This window comes from Mercenaria mercenaria, chromosome 17 (assembly GCF_021730395.1).
Source record: "Mercenaria mercenaria strain notata chromosome 17, MADL_Memer_1, whole genome shotgun sequence".
Lineage (NCBI taxonomy): Eukaryota > Metazoa > Mollusca > Bivalvia > Venerida > Veneridae > Mercenaria > Mercenaria mercenaria.
Genome location: NC_069377.1, coordinates 49,655,544 through 49,679,702, shown reverse-complemented (window position 1 = coordinate 49,679,702; position 24,159 = coordinate 49,655,544). Strand labels below are relative to the sequence as shown.

The following is a 24,159-nucleotide window of genomic DNA, read 5'->3' as shown; positions in this document are numbered from 1 at the left end:
TTCTATATTTAAGAAACCCACTGTGCTATTTTTGATCTTATATTACAAAAATAATGCCTGGCTGAAAGCGAACCATCCATTGGATTGAAACAGGTAGAGTTGACCATTCGAAGAAGTCTATGACTATTGTCTTTTGTTTCCCGGCTTCTCATATTACACTAAACTGCATTCTGGAATGCAAAATAACGAAAAACAATATACGTCAGTCTCATGTGACTTTTTTCTAATCCTAATCGAATGTGTCATTGCTACAGGGACGACTGCGGACATCAGTTGTGATTTTCGTTGTATACTGTACAAAATGGAGTTTGATTTGTCATTGCTCGGTGTCTTTTGGCTCCTGATAAATCCTGCTTCCTCTTTAGATACTGACGAAAAACATCCTGCTGGTGACCCGCGGAAATGTTTCGTCGGTAAAAATAAGATATTTAGGTTTGAAGTCATTCCCGGCGGCGGATGGGATAACTTGATAAATAAAGACACCGGTATGATAATGGGACTGAATTACTCGCGATGCAGGACTACCGACGATGGTAAATTTCTCATCCCCGACGACGTGTACACCATCCCTATAAAAAGTAGTAAAGTGGAGACGTACGCGGAGTTAATTACACACTGGGACAACTACACCAGCACTTTATCAAGATCGGTGAATGCGCATGGTGGCCTTCATTTTTCGTCGGTGTCGATCAGCGGAAAGTATTCCAATGAGTATAAGAGTGTGAAATCACGACAATACTACGATAAGTCGATGACGACCCGAGTCCAGGTAGGTACCATTCTTATAATGCCAAAACATATTTCTTGTTATATGTGCACCTATTTAAATAAAATGCTTAGTAAGGATTGATTCCATAATCCAATTAAGATAATGAGGTGGAATGTATGTCCAATCTGCATGTGGTCCGATTGAAGTCATAATTAACAGTTAAGGGATATAAACATATACTATGGCATATGATGTATTGCAATATTGTACGATTTGTTACAGATATGCCATAATTTGTAATTGTAGGCTATGAAAATACATTTCTATCCAAAAAAAAATGTGATTATATGCTATGATTTTCTATTTATATTCAATAATTTATTATTGATGTCACGGTATATTTTGCAAAATTACATTTATATTAATAAACCGTCTTCTTGAACTTTTGAAGATTTTCGGGCATATTCATGTACAGCCAAAGCGAAAAAACGACAACGCGCCAAAACCAGAAATCTTGCCTTTTCACCCTGACGCGAGCGACAAAGCAAAAAGGCGACAACACGCCAAAACCAAAAATCGCCGAATACCGTACTGCGTGTTTTGTTCACATGAGATAACTCCTTAGGCTATTCAAATTTTGTATAATTATGTCCCTTTTCTTCTAAAAAAAAAAGCCAAGAAAGATCGGTCAGAATATATAAGAAAAATGATTAAAAAAAAAAAAAGATTATCTAGTTGGTAGCCAGACTACTGGAAGCTCTACGTTACAATTCATTTACTTCAGGCTCGATATGTTCTGTACACAGCTATGATGGAACCAAGTGCCGTTATAAATGACGCTTTTCGATTACGTCTGCAAAAGATAGCTACTTATGTAACTCTTAACCGTACAGATCTCGCACGCTACGAAAGTCAACTTCTCGTACGAGACTATGGAACACATGTGATAACGAGCATAGATGTAGGAGCTGCTCTTGCTCAGGTATGTTAGATAGCAGATATGTGCGCCAGAAAATAGATAGATATAACACAGCAAAACATGCATTCTGTATTTATTTCTTTCCAAACTCTTTATCATTTTGTTTCTACTTTCACTTTAATTCCAGCTTTTTCAAATTGGGAAAACAATGACCAGAACTGATGTTTGTTCGTTTTTTTTACAGATAGATGAGGTATCCTCAAATTATGTGAGGAAATATGATTCAGAAAAGCACAAGGTAGTGGCTTCTGCCAGTGCAAGTTTCTTCGGTGTTTTTGATTTCGGTGCGGGATATTCTGAAACTACTACAAAGACAATGATTGATCAATACAAAAAAGAGCGGACATCATCAGCTGTAATCACGATTGGTGGTCCTGCATTTAGGTATCTTTTAAATTATTTATTGCCTGCCTATATTTTTTCCGTTTAAAATACAGGTTTTACAAAACATTTTATATCTTAATAAACTTGGCATTTTCTGAACCGGTATCATCCTTAGGTCCGTATAATCATCTTCTCAGTGTTTCTGAATCCGTATCTCTCTAGTCAGTCTGTTCGATGATAAATGAACTTTTATTTTCGTATCTGGAAAATATTTGGGGAAAATGCCGTTTTCAAGGGTAGATAACTCTTTTTCAGTACTGGTGACCTATGACTTATTGCATATTTTGTTTCTTAGATGATTGTCCTTCAATATCCAATGTTTGAAGAAATTCTGTTATTGGGGAAAAATTCGCCCATCTCATATACAGAAACTCTAGCGTACGCCTTTAAAGAGATTCGAAAAATTTTGAAGGCAACCAACATAAAAATTAAATTTCATAATGAACACGTTTGACGCCTCAAATTGCAGTAACGAATAGATTGAACAAATTTGCATTACATTGACTTGCCTTAACGATACTTCTTTTTATTTGCGTATAAGTTTCAACTGTAAATGTTAGTTCTTTGTAAGTATTCATTTGTTCTGCATTTTCAGACCTAAAGACTTCACAGCAAACAACTGGACAGACTTCATTGCAAATGAAATGGTTGCGTTAGACAGATCCGGGAAACCGTTATACAGCATCATACGTGACTCAGACTTTCCTAATGTCCCTCAGTCCGTAACTTTTGACGTAATAGATTACGTGAAGGAGGCAGTGCATATATACTATGAACATAACTCTCACCGCGGATGTACAAATCCCGATTCGCCAAATTTCAGTTTTCAAGCAAACATGAATGATGATTCGTGCCATGCACCAATGACAAATTTTACATTTGGCGGTGTTTATCAAACGTGTGAAGCAAGTAGTTTCCCTAAAAATCTGTGTAGCGGCAAGACTCAAAAGAACCCCCTGACAGGAAATTATAATTGTCCATCTGGTTACGAGGCTGTGCCTCTCCATCGGGAAAACACACCGGTGTGCCACAAGTGTTGGTTGGTCTTCACGTGTTGTTCAACACCTAGCATTTTTGCTTACTGGTGTGCGGCAAGCGGTCAAGTTGCAATCAACAGCGGTTTCCTGTTCGGAGGACTTTTTACATCCACCGTAGTAAACGTTTTGACACAGCACCAGAATTGTCCTCCAGAGTTTTATCCTCTTAAAGTTCTCGGAGATCTGACAGTCTGTGTGAGTAACGATTATGAACTAGGGTACAGATACTCTCTACCATTTGGAGGGTTTTTCTCCTGTAACGCGGGCAACCCATTGTCACTAAAGGAAAGGGTGAATTTTCTACAAAGCAATGGAAAAGTTGATTTCTTGACAAAGTTCATGATGGAACAAGGTGTAGAATCATATCCTAAAACCTGTCCAAAAGGATACAGCCAACACTTAGCTGTTGTTTACGATGGATGTAGTATCAACTACTGTGTAAGGACAGGAGCGCTGTCAGAGCAAGGTCTTCCAAAGGTACAGAGACCTCCATTCATGAAAGCTCCTAGAGACCAGTACACAATGATAGACGACAAGGACAGTGTATTCAGCGATGATCAAAATTTTATGGCAAGACTGAAAGAGGTTGTGCTAAATGCAATCTCAGAAGAAGGACTAGACGGTCAGTACACAGAACTGACCCCAGCAATGGAAGGGTTGAAAGGCAGTGAGAAAACAACGGATACAAGAAGGCTTTCAAGTGGTGGAATTGCAGCGGTATCAGTTTCCGCGACCCTCGTTTGCGTTTTGATAGGCACAACCATCGTCATTACGATAAAGCGCCGCAAAAGTAGACCGTACAAAGAGGTTGATCCGTGGGCTAGGTCAACGACGGACGGGAGAATTTTACTGACAGGTACAAGACATTACAGTCGTATGGATGATACACCAGTTGTTGTTTCTAGTACTTAGCTCTAAACGTTGCAGTTTGCCGCAATAGTAATTGAGACAAATTCCTTAGCTGCATAGTTCTCTCTACTACAGTGTCTGCACTATGACCTAGTTGTTGTTTTATGAAAACTATTGTGATCGGTCTTAACATTATAACTATGAAGAAATACGCAGTACTCTGAAGAAGTTTTAGTTGTGTCCACGTATTAGTAATTGTTTCAGTCAAGATTGTTTAGATTTGCATATCATCGTTGATTATTTTTTAATTTGCATTTCTTTAGAAGCATTTAAATTTGGGACTTTTCTGGACTACGACACGGAAGAACATTTTGACTGAAAAATCGTTATTCATATACACAAACGTATTAAAGACGAATTTAGTTACACGCAAAAAGCAGAACGAATATACAGACATACCAAGATAACATAAATTTGCTCCGCATTCATGGTATATTTACACCATAAAAAGAAAGGGGAATTTAGAAAAGTATTTCCCCTTTTTAAACCACTTATGAAACGGAAAACCCAAAATGCATGTGATATCATTGTAGTTTTCTTCCGCATTATACATTTTCTCCACTTCATGCTATTTGCTTAAGAAAAGTTACAAGTTGAAGGTTTGTCGTAGTGAGGAAATGCACGCGTGTTACACTGTAGTGTCATAAATGCATTAGATCTATACAAAGATGAAGTATTTTAAGGCATCCGATCCACAAATAAGCAAGTTTTATATACCAGTGCTATTAAAATATATCAAGTATTGATGCCTGGTAAGCTCATATAATTTTGGTATCATTTGAAAGTGTATTGTCTACTGAAAAAGAAAATACAAATTACATGACAAAAAATATGTTATAGAATTTTTATTTTTTACTTTCTAGTCTCAAATCGGATACTTCAACAGAAATCCAGTTATTACAGTGTAAGATTTATCATTTCGCAGTCAAAAAACAGGACTGTACTGATTCATGCATATATTATTATGGTCATCTTATTCACCAATTCTTGTTCAGCAGACACACCTCTTTCAAATGATACTTAAAAAAACATGGGGTAACCAGGCATCGAAATGTTACCTATCTGTGGATGGGATACCTTAATAAAAAATCCTTTTTCCTCTAACATCTAGTAAAGTCCAGTACTTCACATTACAGTGGAGAACACATTGTTTGGCTGACCTCTGATTTTGAAGAAACATGCATCCCATCCAAATCCACGACTCTAGTTACCTGCATGCCACTGTAATATCAGACAGTGATAATTACGTTAGGATTTGGACTATATATAGCCTAGCTTTTGAATACTCACATGTTCGACAGAGGTGAACTCTTCATTTCTAATATTGTAATCATAGAAAGATTAAGTTTTACTGTTTCCCTATAAACTAATATGATTAGAAATCAGTCCCAATCTATCCGTATTCCATCGTCGTCGTCCGACATGAAAAATTCTAAACTGGTTGAGCTGGGATCAAAATGTAGGTCAGTAGGTGAATCATTGTGAAAATTGTAGAAAACGTTACAGCTTGCGTCTCCATTCTTTTGTTGTTATTATACGGCCGGGGGACGTCTTTTGGGATACAACAGGTGTTCATCTGGCCGTCTGTCTGTCTGTGTGTCCGTCTGTCCTTTAGCAATTTCGTATCGACTCTGCTCTGTAACTCGTGAACCCCTTAAAGGATTTTAAACAAACTTGACAAATGTTCTCCACATCAAGACGACGTGCAGAGCACCTGTATCAGGTGGCTCGCTTTAAGGTCAAGGTCACTCTTAGGTATCAAGGTCATATGACTTTGTTTCGTGTCCGCTTTGTAACTCTTGATGTACTTGAGGGATTTTAAAGAAACGTTGCACAAGTGTCCACCACATCGAGACGACGTGCAGAGCGCATGCTTTGAATGGCTAGCTACAAGGTCAATATCACACTTAGGGGTCGAAGGTTATATAACTTTGTTTCGAGTGCGATGTGTAACTCTTGAACTCCTTGAAGGATTTTAAAGAAACTTGGTCCAAATGTTCACCACATTATGACGACATGCAGAGCTCATGGCTCGCTTCAATATTTTTGGCGGTATGTGTAGCATAACTATATCTCTTTGATTGACAGAAACGCGGAACAAAGCTTTCCGTAAGACAGCGAGCTCGACTTTTCTCAGTGCTTGACTCTGAATTAGAGCTTTGCCAGTAAAATAAAAATCCGAGTTAATACGGCGGGACATAACTCAAAATTCAAATCCGGGTAATGGGGATTGTTTCTCCACGTGTAGACCTTGATAGTAAAAAGTATTTAAGTTTCAAGTAAAAAACTTCAATAGTAACAGAGATATTTAACTTTTAAATTATCAAAAATTTTAACAAATACATTTAAGTAAAAAGGGGGCATAGTTATGTCAAAATTCAAATCAGAGTAATGAAGGTTGTTTTCCTGGTGTAGACTTCAATAGTAAATAACTATTTTAAGTTTCAAGTCAATAGCTTTGATAGTAACAGATATTTGACCTTATCAAAAACTTTAACCAGAAATTCTAGGTTGAAAAGGGGCATAATTTTATCAAACTTCAAATCAGAGTTATGGGGATTATTTCTCCTGATGTAGACTTTGATAGTAAATAACTATTTTAAGTTTCAAGTCAATAGCTTTGATAGTAATAGAGATATTTGACTTTATCTAAAACTTAAAAAAAAAACGCCGACGCCGGGGCGGGCGCAATGGCTCTACTTTTTCTTCTAAAAGCCGAGCTAAAAACAGGCACATCCGAATTTATATTACCTACTACATAGTGATGAAATAATAACCCAAACCCTATTGCCGTTATAAACTCTTTTTCCTACCGCGCATAATTTAATCAAATTATGTTGAGACGGTCCCATTGAAAATCCTATGGTTTTAGGTGTCCACAGTCCACGAAGACTTATTTCGCAAATGTCTAATATCAGTTGGACTACATGTACACTGGATGCTTAATCCTTGTCTAGAGGTGAACTATATACCTGCAGAGTGTTACTTTAATAAGGTTAGCTTTTAGTGAACTAAAGGGATGTTTTCCTTTAAAGTAATATTATGATAAAAATCATTTAAGTGTTGACTGTATTAATGTATAAATAGATATTTATCCCTTTCATAATACAACATAACCCTAAACTAGTTGTAGAGATTTAGTTTAATTAGTTCAAAAATGTTGCAAACTTATAGTAACGTTTCTACTGTGGGGAAAGTACATATAGTCACTAACTTGCCTGTCCGCATACTAGTCACCTTTAGAGAACACCAACTTCCAAAGAAATACAAAGTAACAAAACACAGAAAAATACGTTAAAGTAAGAACCTTCGCCTGGTCTGTAGATGACAAACAATTATAGTCAAAATGACTTTACCTATCTGTTGATGGCTACTTAAAATATTTAAGGTCAGACAGCCTGCTACCTTGAATATCAGACTTTTTTACACTAGTGCTCAACAGAAGTTGAAAGTAAATCATCCCTTTTGTTCATAGTACGTTGGATTTAAGTTAAGATCTACATCTTTTACTTAATTGCAATTAGATTTGTGACTAATAACTGATGTTTTTTTTTTTGTTTGTTTTTTTTAAAAGAGGTTGACTTCCTTATAGTGGAAACCTGAATATTTAATCACATTTTTGCCACAGTTTAACAACAAAAAACTAGCAAAACATATAAATAGTAATACTTCTGAACAATTTTTTTGGGAAATCCACGATTTGGTGGAAGCGTTAAATACAGTTTTTTTTAGGTAAAAGCACATGTGTCTCCAAATGGAATAGTGACTGGATATGCAAAGATAGTGTTTGGAACAGAAATGAATAACAGCGCACGTTCATTTTATTCGGTATTCAAAAATAAAAATGTTTAACTTGAATTATTTTGAATTTGGCTTATTGGTTTTATCAAACACTGGGGACAGACGGACGACGCACCTCAAACGTTCTTTAAAACTAACCAGGATCTCTACATGAGCTAAAATAGTTTTTAGGGTTTGTTTTGCCAATCACGGCTGACTAGTACTGTTGAGATAAAATCAGGAACTTCTTAGCCTACTATTATATTGTCTTTTAACGAGTCGATTGTCTCCAAAAACAGGAGTACATAAGCGTTGCCAGTGTATCAAAGGTCAAAATAATACTTAATAAATGATCCAGAATAATAATGAACACTTATTAAACGACAATGGCAAGGTTGAAAGGTTAGTAGTAGCACGACTAACCCTATATTGCAAGCAGACGTAGCCAGAATGCCAATATAGGTTTAGGGGTGCTACTAACCGCGTAAGGAACGTCATTGCCGTTTCATGAGTTGTTTATTATAATATTATACTATACTGAACACAATAACGATTACTCGATTGCATGAATCAGTTAATCAATTATAATGCCCGTTTCTGGTTATCTGACCTAGGTAACAGGACTTTGCCCTATAATAAAGTTTACTAATGACTAATCATGGGGTTCAAAATTGTCTATAGCCGCCTGTTGGAAGGTACGAATCCAAGTTTCCGGTATGGTACTATCTACTTTTAAAGAGGCACCACAAAATAACAGTATTCTTTTGTGTTTCCATGATGGTAATTATACATGATTTGCATGAAAAAAGTAAAAGATACAAGTATCTACTAACGAATTTGCTGTGAGATATTTAAGGCCAAGACAATGTGTTTAATGTCTAAACATTGTTTTAGATGAATGTAGATTAAGAACAGTATTTGATATTTTAAACTAAGTTTAGATCAATCTTTGTTTCTACATGGCAAGATAATTATTTATCAATGTTTTTAAACCTATACCGAAAAGCGATTGACTGAATAAGCTTGTAGATGAAGTTGTGAAAACATATTAATTCAGGGAGGGCCTAAATTATCCGCCTGTCATCATGTAATACAGCTGTATTATTAGAACGATTTTCATGAAGTTCTTGTGGGAGAAAAAAGTAGGTCACTAGGTCGTGATGGGTCTTTAAAAGTAGGTTAGATATTTAGCCGTCATAAATCATGACTGTGCTGCAAACTTGAAAGAAATTAATGTGACAATTCAGTAGAAGTCAAAATGTGCGACACTGGCCTAAAATGCATCGCGATTTTTGACCGACATGTGTACATTGTGTTCCTTGGTGAAGCGATCCAGACAACACGACAGGCTGACAGAAAACAAAAGGTTCAGTATAAAACAACAAGATATGTATCTTCTGTTTAATGTAACAAATAATATGGTTCAGAATATCTATATAAATGCAATATATAACAAGAGCTATTAGTAAAGCCCATATGCCCCAATGATAGCCTGTCGGACGTAGCTGACCTTTGGCAAAATGCAATAGCTGTCATCTACAGGCCACAGGATAAACGGTACGCCTTATGTAGTTGGAATGTTGTGTGACTGCTGCAGGTCCAACAGAACTCTGAAACAAAGTTCCAAGGTCACTGTCATCTTGACTTTTAACTTAATGACCGTTAAAACTATAGAATCATCTGTCAACCACAGACTGTACCGTTATTTACCGACATGAACAAAATTTAGATACTTCCAATTTTTCGAAGAAAGGCATAGGAAAATACTGGGAAAAAGGTGATCTGTATGATGTAACAAATAGAAATGAAAATGTTTCAGATATTACTTATTATGCTATAAATAATACAATTAAATTATTTATTTAAAATATTTTATATATTTCAACAATACGAAAAACAAAAACAACAAAACTGAGGTAGTCATTAAAATGAACAAATATAAAAACTAACAAACATATCAAGCAATATGCATATCAAAATTACGAATCATAAGTCAATTATTGGGTGAAACTAAATTGTCATAGTTTGTTTTTTGTACCAACAGTCCTTGTGCTTTGACCCATTGACATAAAAATCAATAAGGGTCAACCATTACCCATGTGCATTTTAAAGATGAAGAGCAGAAATGGTCTTTGTATTAGCAGTTACTGTGATCTTTCACCCACTTTTGGAACATGCACTGCCCACGGGAATGTGCCTGTACGTTTGAGGACAGTAGGTCAAGGAAACGGTTTTGTACTTACAGTCCCTGTGACCTAGATTTTTTGACCTCAAAATCGAAAGCAGTCATGCACTGCCCGTGAGCACTGAGCAATATGCCTCTCAAGTTTGAGGATCATAGGTCAAAACCTTCTTAAGTGACTGAGCAGAAACGAAACTGTAAACAGATGGACGACCTTCGCTATCACATGATTATGTTGTTATACAAACAAAATTCATATAAAGCTATTATGTACAACAATCTCATTATCATCAGGATTCAAAATGCAAGATCTAGTGCTCACGAAGGAAAGGTAGTTGGCCTTTTACCCATTTTGTAGTTCTGCTCCTGAATACAGCCTGTATAGTGTGATTTGTGAATTAAGCTATGAACACAGCCTGTACAATGAGATATGTAAATCAGGCGGCGAACAAAACCTCTGTAATGTAATATGTAATTCAGGCCATGAATAAAACCTGTATAATGTAATATGTAAATCAGGCCATGAGAAAAACCTGTATAATGTAATATGTAAATCAGGCCATGAGTAAAACCTGTATATAATATATAATATGTAAATCAGGCCATGAGTAAAACCTGTATAATGTAATATGTAAATCAGACCACGAGTAAACTGTATAATGTATATGTAAAATAGGCATGTAACTTATAATGTAATAGAATAGCTATAAAACTGTATAATGTAATATGAATCTATTCGTGGGGGATTAACTTTCGTGGATTTCGTGGTTGAGTCAATCCACGAAATTTAATCCCATCGAACAAGTGAAATTCCCATTCATTTTATGTTCAAAAAAGTTGAAATCCACAAATTCATATCCCCACGAAATTGCCATTCTGACCAAAACCACGAAATTTCATGCCCACGAAATTAAATGATTTTACAGTATGTAAATCAGGCAGGCCATGAGTAAAACCTGTATAATGTAATATGTAAATCAGGCTAGAACAAAACCTGTATAATGCAAAATGTAAATTTGGCTAAGAAAAAAAAACTGTATAATGTGATATGTAAACCTAGCTAAGAATAATACCCGTATAATGCGAAATGTAAATCTGGCAAAGAACATCCATATTTTGTGATCTGTAAATCTGGCTTAGAATAAACTCTGTATAATGTGAAGTGTAAATCTGGCTATGAAGAAAATTCATATATTGTGACATGTGCCAAGTGAGTGTTGTGACTTCTGGAGTGCACTGCTTTTCAGATAACAAGATTCCTGGCAACTTGTAAGCATCAGCTCCATATAGTATCTCAAACAGCAAATGAGCCACACCATGAGAAAACCAACATAGTGCGTTTGCGACCAGCATGGATCCAGACCAGCCTGCGCATCCATGCAGTCTGGTCAGGATCCATGATGTTCGCTAACAGTTTCTCTAATTGCAATAGGCTTTGATGCAAACAGCATGGATCCTGACCAGACTGCGCAGATGAGCAGGCTGGTCTGGATCCATGCTGGTCGCAAATGCACTATGTTGGTTTTCTCATGGCATGTCTCAAATGTCATTACATCAGCAGTTTGTCAAAAGGAATGTTTTCATCACAGTTTTGTTCATTTAACAGACTGATACAATCAAAAAGGATAAAGCTAAAATGTCTTAAATATAATCAACTAAAAGAAAAAGAAAAGAAAAGAATGTATTTACTTGGAAGTCTGAGCAACTTAAAATATCTCAAAATAAGTGAAGATATACGGTAAAAATACTATCAAATGACAGTGCACTTGACTATTTGAAGCCCTTCAACCTAATACTTGCTTACATACGAAAGTTTTAGCAAAATTTTCTACACTGAATAGGGCACAATTTTATTAATAATAAGTCAGAAATAAATGAACTCTAATTCAGAATACTAAATGCTGAAGACTTATGAAGAGTTGAAAGTAAACAGGTCCTGAGAAATCTGCTTATATGCAAAACTTTCACGAAAACTTGTACTTGAAAAAAAGGGCATAGTTTTGCCAAAATGTAACACATAGTTATTGAACCACCTATGTGAGGTCATTTACATATGCTAAAAATGTGTAGAATATTGAAGAACATGATTATATGCAAAACTTCCAAAAAATGTTAAAAGGGGCCATTTTTTAAGAGTTGTACAACTTGCCCTGAAAAGTCAACTCATTTATGTGGAGTCTGAAAGCATTTGGTTCAGTAATTTCAAAGAAACCAGCTAACATGCAGAACTTTAACAAAAATATCTCAAGTTGAAAAAAGTGTAAGCTGTGTAATTTGTCCTGTTAATGGCATATCATGATTTCAAAGGATTAAGCCAAATGTGACAGCTGATCCAAAAGCAATGTCACAAAGGCCATATAAACATGTATAATAAAAAGAAAGCAGCAAAAATTCATATGCAAGTAACTTAATCTAACCTAAAAGTATTTTGCATACTAACAGAGATATAAACTTTTATTGAAAGCATAGTAACGGCAAACACCAAACATCACTGATGTTACCGACGTCAGTTTGTTTGTTTTGTTAGGTTTAACGCCGCAGCAACACAATTTAGTTTATGGCAACATGCAAGCTTCGATGATGGAGGAAAACCCCATGTGCCCCTATGTGCATCATTTCATCATGGGCAGGCACCTGGGTAGAACCACTGACCTTTCGTAATCCAGCAAAAAGAATTCAACACCATGAGTGAGGCTCCAACCTACATCAGTGAGGGGCAAGTGATTTGAAGTCAGCAACCTTAACCACTTAGCCACAGAGGTCCCATACTGACCCCAGAAATCAATAGTGTTAGCACTACTTTGAAAACTTAAACATGAGATGACACCATTACAGTTTTATCTGTATATGGCAGAAAAAAGTTACTTCACAAAATCATTACAATAGAATATTTTGGGCATTACTTTGGGGTTAACTGATGACTGTCTTAGTTTCTTTGTATTTATGTGCTAGGGTAAACTTTGAATTTTTGTGTATTTCAAACCAAACAACCCTAGATAAAAATATATACTAATGTAATTAGGATGGAATAAGTGTACATTTTGATATAATTTTCATGACAATACAACACAACGGATGCAGTAACATCACTTTTGCATCAACTTTTGTAGTTTTAGAGAATCCTGCTTACATGCAGAACTTAAAAAAAATAAACAAGTTAAAAAGGAGCAAAATTTAAACAATATAAAAACTATAGGTATGTTACTTGTCAAAAGATTTATTTATTTATTTTGTTGGGTTTAACGTCGCCCCGATACAATGTTTAGGTCATATGGCGACTTTCCAGCTTTTTAATGGTGGGGGAAGACCCCAGGTGCCCCTCCGTGCACTATTTCATCACGAGCGGGTACCTGGGTAGAACCACCGACCTTCTGTAAGCCAGCTGGATGGCTTCCTCACGTGAAGAATTCTACACCCCAAATGAGGTTCTGAACCCACATCGATGCGGGGCAAATGGTTTGAAGTCAGCGACTCTAACCACTTGGCCACGGAGGCCCCACTTGTCAAAAGAGGTCCGCTTATGATGCCAAAGACATGTGTAAAGCTTGAAAGCATTTGGCCCTAAAGTTTTAGAAAAAACCCTGCTTATATGCAAAACTTTTGTGTCGTCAATCAAAGGGTGACAACAAAATCTCTCAGTATAAATGAAAGCTAAAAATCATACCTCATCAAAATGGTTTGCGAAAATATCTTAATGTCAAGTAACCAAGTGCCCTAAATATAATTGTAAACAACAATAATGGGAGTATATATTGCCAGTAGGACCAAGTCACATCATAATACTGTAGAATCTGATTGGAAGGAATCTCTGTCACATTAGCTGACTGACATATAGTGAATGCTGAACTTTCTGCTGGAAGAAGACATCTGAAAAACAAAAATTTCTTTTAAAATCCAATTTTGTATAAATGAATAGTTTGCATAACAAAAATTAAACAAAATCACCAAAGCCAGATGTTTAGTGTGCTGTAAGTTTTGCATTTCATTTTCTAAAGATGTTACATAAATTGAAAGCACAATACTATTGAACAAGAGCTGTCTCCGTAGGATGACACATGCCCCCGATGGCACTTTGAATGAATAGTTATGGCCGATGTTAGAGTTTAGGACCTTTGACCTACAGAGCTGGGTCTTGCGCGCGACACATCGTCTTACTGTGTCACACATTCATGCACAGTTATTTTAAAATCCATGCATGAATGACAAAGATATGGACCGGACATGCCCATCAATGCACTATCATGAAAAATGATCTTTAACGTCTAAGTGTGACATTGACCTTTGAGCTACGGACCTGGGTCTTGCGTGTGACACTTCGTCTTACTGTGGTACACATTCATGCCAAGTTATTTGAAAATCCATCCATCAATGACAAAGATATGGACCGGACACGCCCATCAATGCACTATCCTTTAACGTCTAAGTGTGACCTTGACCTTTGAGCTACGAACCTGGGTCTTGCGCAGGACACATCGTCTTACTGTGTACACATTATGCCAAGTTATTTGAAAATCCATCCATCGATGACAAAGATATGGACCGGACACGCCCATCAATGCACTATCCTTTAACGTCTAAGTGTGACCTTGACCTTTGAGCTACGGACCTGGGTCTTGCGCACTGCACGTCGTCTTACTGTGGTACACATTCATGCCAAGTTATTTGAAAATCCATCCATCGATGACAAAGATATGGACCGGAGACGCCCATCAATGCACTATCCTTTAACGTCTAAGTGTGACCTTGACCTTTGAGCTACGGACCTGGGTCTTGCGCACTGCACGTCGTCTTACTGTGGTACACATTCATGCCAAGTTATTTGAAAATCCATCCATCGATGACAAAGATATGGACCGGACACGCCCATCAATGCACTATCCTTTAACGTCTAAGTGTGACCTTGACCTTTGAGCTACGGACCTGGGTCTTGCGCACTGCACGTCGTCTTACTGTGGTACACATTCATGCCAAGTTATTTGAAAATCCATCCATCGATGACAAAGATATGGACCGGAACGCCCATCAATGCACTATCCTTTAACGTCTAAGTGTGACCTTGACCTTTGAGCTACGGACCTGGGTCTTGCGCACTGCACGTCGTCTTACTGTGGTACACATTCATGCCAAGTTATTTGAAAATCCATCCATCGATGACAAAGATATGGACCGGACACGCCCATCAATGCACTATCCTTAACGTCTAAGTGTGACCTTGACCTTTGAGCTACGACCTGGGTCTTGCGCACTGCACGTCGTCTTACTGTGGTACACATTCATGCCAAGTTATTTGAAAATCCATCCATCGATGACAAAGATATGGACCGGACACGCAAATTGACACTAACCTATGACCGACCTGAGCTGACAGACCTGGTCTTGACGCACGACGGTTACATACCAACATCTGAATATTGATCCTCCTTCGATACAAAATATGGCGAGAAATTGCGACAACCGACGCTCCAGATAAAAAACTGATGACACAGTTCATAAACAACTCAACATTCGGCATAAATAACTGTTAATGCACGACCTTTCCAGTGATAAACCGTCTCAGACTATGCTTTTATCAAATGCAGACCACTGTACTGACACTCATCTGTCATATAACAGTACAGTATAAAATGCTGTGGTCCATTAAATTCAAACATTAAAAATTTTGATGTTTTTTGAAATAGTAAAAAACTTTTACTAAAAATTTTCACGACCTTTTGAACCTGACCTTTACACAATTTGATAAAAACGGTAAGTCGGATATTGATGCTTGGTCATACTTGAAACCTTATAGAAAATTTCATTTTAAATCAGCGATATTTCATAATACATGTGTGGCTTGAATACCCCACTCAAATCATCAAATGTTCGATCAATGAAAAAATTTTTTAAGGGTTATATTTTATTAAAAAGTTTGTTGTTTACTAACTACAAAAATTTTCCCATATCTAGGAATTTTACAGATTTTAAATTGATTTCAACTTTTACGCATGCCTTTGCCTAAATTTAAAGTAAACACAAAACCCCTTTTCATGAATCCCTCAACAATTATAAAAAAACCAGTCTGTGGATTTTTTGGAAATTTTCTAGTAAACACATTCCCTCAATAATTCTCAAAAACAATTTTATCTCCTAAATAACCCTTTTTTAGTTCTATAACCCTTAAAAAACCACAAATTTTTTATTACTTCTTTTGGCAGGTAAAAATTTTGTGAAACCTTTTTTCCTTAGCATAAAGTTTAAATACGCCCAAATGGATACAACTTGTGTTTTTAAAATACATTAAAAATTTTTAATTTTTCCTTTAGATTATATTCCTAGTAACCTAAATTAAGTAACAGAAATTGGTCCCAAGTTTTAAAGATTTCAAATCAACTGAGCCGTGCCATGGAAAACCAACATAGGGGGTATGCGACCAGCAGGACCAGACAGCCTGCGCTTTTGCGCAGTTGGTCAGGATCCATGCTGTTCGCTAAAGTTCTAATTTTCCAATAGTTTTAAAAGCGAAAAGCATGGAGCCTGCCCGATGCGGGGGAAGCGCGGGCTGGTCGGGATCCATGGGGTCGCATTACCACAATGTTTTTTCCCATGGCACGGTCAACTTTTTTCCCATAGCAAAATGTTTTTCCTATTTTTAAACAAAAGGATACACTTACTCTCAGGCTTGCCATCTGTAACTCGAGTACCACAAGGAATAAAGGAATATGGAAAAATGACAAAACTTCACCATCCAGCCACAGGGAAAAATTCTTGTAAACATCCCCCCTGGGGAAAAAAAGAAAGACATGCCGTTTAAACAAAGAAAAAAAATTTTCTCTTGCTTATTTTTCTTCATATATTTCTAAAAGCTCCATAAGGATTTGTTTCTATAATCGAATCAAAATGATAAAATCATATACTTTAAACCAATACCAGTACCAAAAAGGGTAATTATCCCCATTTACCAGATATCATTTGCTACAATTTAATTTAAATGGCTCAAACTTTAAACTTTTTGGGGCTTAAAATGAGGCTTTTTTCTTAAAATCAATATCAAAGTTTTTTTTTTGTTCCCTGAAACCCAAATGTATCGGGGTTTTAATCCATTTGTATAAACTTTAGATGACCACCGAAGCTGGCAACGCTGCCGAGTGTCTAAGAGTAGCTAATATTTTGGGGTTTGGGGATTTTTAAACTCTCATGAGAGAGCAATTTTGTATTGTCTGAAATTTACTTTTTTTAAAAATAATTTTCATACAACCTAATAACATTATTCCCATCGGGAAGGTGATAGACACTGTCTTTCCCTGGTTTTTTCTGCATACATCTACCCCAAAAACAGCCCAAAACTTGAAAGTATATACAGTCAACTTGTAAAGCGCCAGTAAAGAGAGCGTTTTTATCTGACAGCTTAGGAGGTGCTGTTAAGAAAATTTAAATTTTAAAAAAAAAAACCAAATCCTTTTTGAAAGTTAGCTGACACCACAAAGAAAAAGTTCAACATAAGGTATCATTTACTAATCTTTGAGTAGTCGGTTTTTTCCTGTAAAAAACAACCCTTGGAGCTAACACATATTAATTTTCACTAAATCTGTGTAAGTTTACCCTCATGAAATATAATTGACAGGACTGTGTCTGTATAAAGGGTTTTCCCCCAATGCTTTTTGACTTTCTTTTTTCAAATGTTTCTCAAACAGATAAATTTACGAAAAAACAGGCAAATTCAGGAATTTATTTGCATAAATTTTAAAAGTTTTTATAGTATACCATCTTGTTGCATTCAGGGTATGCATAAATTTTTTTTTTCAAGTCCAAGAACCCCTTAAAAGTGGTCGATTTAATCTTTAAAATTCATAAATTGTATTTTACTTTTCCCAAAAAATCACAAATATTTGCAAAACTACGCCCCTAACAGCCACTGTTAGTCTTTGAAAAGAATATAAGAAAAAACGTCAAAATTTTTAAAATAAAAATTTCAACATTTACAGAAAAAAAAACGTTTAAAATTTTTAATAGTGAAATTTCCTGCCCAGCTATAAGAAATGAAAACTGTGCCAAGTGTACTGAAAAATGCTTAAATTTCCCTTAAACCCCTTGCCCAGTAGCAATAAAATAACGAACACGTCGGCTGATGGAAAAGGAACAAGTTACTAGAATCTTGGCAAGATAGTAGCTGAAGTCTGTCCAAGCGCGATCTCTCCTTTTGATCCCATCCTCTCCACGAATTTTAAAACAAAAACTTTTTTAAACTCCAAGTATAACAAAAGCAATTTGTTTAACCCTTACCGTGCTAAATTTCTATAAACTTGCCATTTTCCCCAATTTGGACATTTTTCCTTTAAACTTTATAAAAAGGGGCGCTATATAAATGTATAAAAAAGGCTCTCGAACACGAAATGCCCCCTTGTGCATTCAGAAATTGCACAAGGAACAGAAATTTTTATGCTCATGTAAAAAAAAATCCATTTTGGAACAAAAAAATATGAAGGGGTCCAAATTTGAAGCCTGTACCTTCAAAAATGGGAAGTAGGTCACTAGGTCAATCTAAAATAAAATTTCTTTTTTTCAGTACAACAAAACTTGCTTGGGGTTTCAAATTTGAAGCGTAGCTTGAAAAATGTGAAAGAGGTCACTAGGTAAAAATCAAGGCAAATTTTTTTTTGGAAAAAAAAACAAGACGTGGTCCAAATTTAAAGACTGACCTTAAAAAATTTAAAAGTAGGTCAACTAAATAACAAGGTCAAACTTTTTTTTCGTACACAAACCCTATGCTGTGACCAAAATTTGAAGCTGTAGGTACAAAAAGGGTGAAAGTAGGCCCTAGGTCAAGATCAAGGTCAACTCATTCAAGGTTCATCTTGCCACTCAAAATTACTTTGGGTCCAAATTTAATGAGTAAGTTATGGACGAAGATTCTAAAATTTTCCCTGTGTAAGTTAAAGAACCAAGGACCCGGGGGCGGGCCCCATATTTGACCCGAAGGGATAACTTGAACAAACTGGTAGAGAACCCAAAATGTGCTACTTAAAATTTACCAAACCCATATTTTTGTGGTTTGGACAAAGAAGATTTTCAAAGTTTTTCTCTTAAATTTTAATGTAAACCATGTGACCCCCCACGGCGGAGAAAAATTGCCAACTCCCCTAGGGGAATAATTTGAATAATTTGAAAGGGGACCCTAGATGATTAATATACAAAATATAAACCCCTGGCCCGGGGTTTTTGGACAAGAGGTTTTTCAAATTTTTTTTCCTAAAAATCAAATTTTAAAACCATGTGACCCAGGCTGGGGCCTTTTTTTCCCCGGGGAAAATAATCTGAACAATTTTGGGTTTGGGGCCCACAGATTTTTGACTACCAAATACAAAGCCCTAGGCCCTATGGTTTTTTGGACAAAAGTCAAAACCATTTAACTTACCTGGCCATGTAACCTTGCCTTTGCCTAATGACCTCAAAATCAATAGGGGCATCTCTGTAAGCCAACCAAAAATTTAAATTTTTTCCTACATAGGCCAAGCGTTTTTGAGTTTTCCTGGAAACCTTTTTTACGCCGGTCACTGTGACCTTTTGCCCTTTGACAACTGACCAAAAAAATCAATAGGGGTCACTGCTGGTCATTCCCAAACCTCCCATCAATTTTCGTGACCCTGGGTAAGCATTCTTGAGTTACACCAAAAAACATTTTATTGTTGGGGTCACTTTGACCTTGACCTTTAAACATACTGATTTTAAAATCAATAGGGGTCATTGCTGGTATTACCAACCCCCCTATAAACTTTCTGATCCTAGCCCAAGGTTCTTGAGTTATCACCGGAAACCGTTTTAAATTTTTAGGGCCCCTGTGACTTGACCTTTTAAAACTACTGCCTCAAAATCAAATAGGGGTCATCTGCTGGTCTTACAACCTCCCTACAATTTTCGTCCCCTAGGCCTAAGCATTCTTGATTATCACCGGGAAAAACCTTTTTTACTTTTAGGGTCCCTGTGACTTACCTTTGCAAAAACCCCTAAAAATCATTAGGGGTCACTGCGGGCTTTAAAACCAACCCCTCCCATCAACTTTCATGCCTAGGCCAAGTGTTCTTGAGTTTTCCCCGGAAAACCCGTTTTTACTGTTCAGGGTCATGTGCCTTGCCCTTTAACTACTGACCCAAAACAATGGGGGCATCTGCTGGCATTATCAACCCCCCCTATCAATTTTTCATGATCCTGGCCCAAGGTTTTAGTTACACCGGGAAAACCCTTTTTAAAACTATTCGGGTCATTTGGACCTTGCCCTTTTGTCATACAGACCTAAAAAAATTCAATAGGGGTCATCTGCTGGGTGCCCAAACCCTCCCTTCAATTTATGACCCTGGGCCCCAAGCGTTTTGAGTTATCTCCGGAAAGGTTTTGGTTTAACTTCCGTCAAAACCGACCGCAGACCGACCCCGACATCTGCAAAACAATATACCCCCCTTTTTTCAAAGGGGAAATAATAAAACTGTAAAAGGGGGTCTTCCCAAAAATGATACTGATGAATAGCAAAACTGCAGTCATGATCAGCGCTGGATGTAGGCTGATCATGATCTAAACGGGTTGCAAAGGCAAACCCAGTCTTTGCCCAGTATTGAAAGGGTTTTAAAATGTGTCATTTATTTCAGCCTTTTAAAAATACTGTAACCCCTTTAGTAATTTGTTTTACTTTTTTTCGATTTGATAGACAACATATATGTTTCAATTATTAAAAATTTGTTTTTAAAAAGTTTTCATTATGTGAGTATTTCAAGATTTAAGTTTTGTTGTTTCGATAATTCTGTAAATGTAAGCAAAACGGGGAATTTTCCCAATTTTTCCCTGTCAAATGTCAAAGGTTTGAAGTTTATTTGTAAGTTTCCTTAAAGGGCCCCACAAAAAACTGTATTTTTTTGTTTTTCATGATGGTAATTATCCCTGATTTGCATGAAAAAATGAGATATACAAGAATTTATTTTTAAAATTTACATGTTATAATGGGCCCAAGCAATTTTTTTTCTGTTTTAAAACATTTATTGTTAAAGAAAAAATTTGAACAAATCTGATATTTATTAAAATTTAAATCACATTTTGTTTCTCAGTGTAAGACAGTTCTTCCATATTCTTTAAAAATTTGTGAAAGAGATTGACTGGTAAGTTTGAGATAAAATGTGAAAAACTTAATTCAAAAGGGGCCCTTAATTTTCCATGTGAAAAAATTTATTTCTGTATTTTATGAATGAATTTTATGAAATGTTTTTGGGCAAAAAAATAGGCCACTAGGCGTGGGGGCTTTAAAAAACACTTTTTAGGGCTAAGTTTAAAAAAGATTTTTAAAATACCAAAAAAAATTTTTTTTCATTTGTTTAATAAATCTTTCATTGTTTTGGATAAAAATTGTGGACTCACAAACAGATTAAAGATAATTCAACTCAAAAATTTTTTTGGGGTATCAAACAGAGGGCCTAATGACTGTAATCACTCACCTGAGCTTAACTACATTTTATGACTCTGAATATTTAAAAAATCAGTAAATTATTAATGACAAAAGGATGTATACAAATTAAGTGTGATAGACAGAAAAATGGACAACAGACAGACAGATGATGTATTGCAATGTTGAGAATTACAGGTTTGCCCTCACCCTTTTGTGCTTGGACAGCTAAAAAATGACCTTAATTTACTCCTGTAAGAAACCCTGGGAATGCCCCCAACAGCCAAATTTTAAAACAAAAATAGATAACTTTTAAAAATTTTAGCAGAGGTCACGAAAAAAAATTTGTGAAACTTCAAAAATTGGGGAAAAAGGTTCAGGGAAGGCGTTCAAAGATTTTTTATTTTAGGCTCAAGCACTTTTATGTAATCATTTTAACATCAAGTAAGCCGTTTTTTGGGAAGAAGAAGTTCTAAGTTTCCCTTATAAAACATAAGGAAAAAAGGACAATGCCCAAATATTATGACAATCGTATAAACTGAACACCATTAGGTGGCGAATTATTTTCAAAGTTTCTAAAAAGTTTTTAAAAATTGGGTTTTATTTTGGGGGGTAAAGGAAAAGTTTGTAACAAAAGTAGTTTTAAAATCTTTTAGAGGGGAAAAATGTTTGGGTAGAATTGCACACTGCAAGCATTTGGTGGACAGGGAGAGTTTTTTTAAGATTTTTTTGTAATTTTGGCCGTTTTTGATGCCTGAATTTTTGAAAATAAAAACTTGAACATTTTGATAGTTTTCAAAAAAGACCCTTTTATGAAAAGTTAAATGACCCCCGTTTTGAAAGTTCATGTTAAACAAAGGGAAAAATGACCCCTCCACCCGGGGGAGCCAGTTTTTGGGAAACAGAAAAACTTGAACAAAAAATTGAGTGGTTTCAGAACATTTTTTGAAATGAATAAAGGCAGGTTCAAAGTTCCCAATAACAAAGGGAAAACCCCCGCCCCTACGCAAAACAAAAATTTAATAACCCTTTGGGGAGGGAACCAAAAACTTCAACCAGCGTGGTTCTGAAGAAAATGTTTTCACTACAAGGACCAGTTCTGTTTGGGGAAAAAAAACTTTAAAAATTTTTTTAAAAGGGGCCCCCAGGAATATCAAGCAAAAGTTTCATTTTAGATTATTTTGGAAAAAAGGTGAAGGCAGACAACGGACAATTTAAATTATAAAATAGCTTACCCACCCCCAAAAGCTCAAAGCAAAAAAAAACCGATAAAACAAAATCAAAAAAAAAATTAGATACAAAGCTTTTGGTTCAAAACAAAAACCCTAGGAAACCAAAAAAAAACAAAAATCAAAGAGAGCCAGGGCCCGAAACGTTTAACTGAGGGGTTTGCTGAAAGAATTTTTTAGCAAAGAAAAAACAAGAAAATTGAATGGGTCAAAGGTAAAGTTTCAAGATTACTTTTAAATCGTAAAGTAAATTTTCAGGGGGTCCAAAACCTTTTTTTTCCCCTTAAAAACAAGAATAGGTCAGAAGGCAAACGTACATGAAATCGTTTTAAAAAACAGAATGCAAAAAAATACAGTCATCCAAAAAAAAAGCTGACTTAAAAACAAGAAAATAGGAAGAGGTCAAATTCAGGGGTTACTTTAAAACGTTTTTAAGATCGGTGTGCAAAACTGACAGCATCCATTTTAATGGATTTTTAAAAACAAAAGGGGAAAATAGGGGAAAAGGTACATTATGGCCAACGAAAGCGGGTTTTAAGATCGGTGTGCAAAAACTGTACATGTCACCAAAATTTCATGGGGATTTTAAAAAAAGAGGGCCAAGGAAGGCCCCCGTTCGCCCCTGACCCTACAGAAAAAAAGACATTAAGATTAACTTCTGACCAAGTTTTTTTAAAATTGGTCAAAAGTGGGCCCTAAAGTTTAACTAGCCATTTCCCTTTATTTGACCCGTGACCCAGTTTTTGGCCCCACATGACCCCGTTCGAATTGACCTAAAGTCAAAGTTTAACACTGACTAAGTTTTTTATAATTAAAAAGTCATAAAGTGGCCCTAGAGGGTTAACAAGGGTTTTCCCCTTTTAAGACCCAGTGACCCGTTTTGACCCCAACCCCCACCCAAATTTTAAAATTTACCTAAAGATATAAGATTAACAAACGACAAAGATATTAAGAAAATTTGGTAAAAATGGGGGCCTTTAAAATTTAACTAGCTTTTTCCCTTTTATTTGACCTGGTGACCTAGTTTTGGGACCCAAATGACCCAGATTCAAACTTGCCTAAAGATCACAAGTTTAAAAATTTGACTAGTTTCATGAAAACAGCTAAATAGGCCTCTCAGTGTTCAAAAATTTTTTCCCTTTTATTGAAAATAGTGACCTTTTTTTTGACCCCACCCCCCCAGATTCAAAATTGCCCAAAGTCATCAAGTTTAACTTCTGACTATGTTTTTGAAGATACTCATAAATATTGCCCCTCGTTAAAAATAGCTTTTCCTTTGATTTTACCGGTGACCCAAAATTTTTTATTCTACAAAAACCAAATTTAAACGGTTTAAAATCATCAGATTTAAAATTCAGCAAGTTCATTAAAATTGGGGCCCAAAATTTTGACCCCTTAAAAGGTTTTTAAGCTTTTCCCCTTTTATTTGACCTGGTACTAGTTTTTTAAACCCCCATGCCCAATACGAACACTCCAAGATTTTATTGAGGGGAAATTTTGACCAATTTCATTAAGATTGGACCAAAAAGTGACCTCAGAGTGTTTTAAA

General features: G+C 36.0%; 1 protein-coding gene across 1 annotated transcript; it reads left to right on the top strand.

The window, feature by feature from the left end:
• Positions 1-110: 110 nt before the first annotated feature.
• LOC128550073 (macrophage-expressed gene 1 protein-like) lies at positions 111-7,876 on the top strand. The gene is made up of 4 exons (XM_053528132.1): positions 111-769; positions 1,494-1,691; positions 1,873-2,072; positions 2,668-7,876. Exons 1-4 carry the CDS (start codon positions 176-178, stop codon positions 4,019-4,021), a joined length of 2,346 nt encoding a protein of 781 aa, XP_053384107.1. The 5' UTR covers positions 111-175; the 3' UTR covers positions 4,022-7,876.
• The last annotated feature ends 16,283 nt before the right edge of the window (positions 7,877-24,159 follow it).

Bases quoted from the DNA above. Each gene is read 5' to 3' on its own strand.
- LOC128550073 (XM_053528132.1), top strand. From the start codon at position 176: ATGCAAAATAACGAAAAACAATATACGTCAGTCTCATGTGACTTTTTT. The intron at 770-1,493 runs GTAGGTACCATT...CATTTACTTCAG, and splicing joins CGATGACGACCCGAGTCCAG to GCTCGATATGTTCTGTACAC. The intron at 2,073-2,667 runs GTATCTTTTAAA...CTGCATTTTCAG, and splicing joins ATTGGTGGTCCTGCATTTAG to ACCTAAAGACTTCACAGCAA.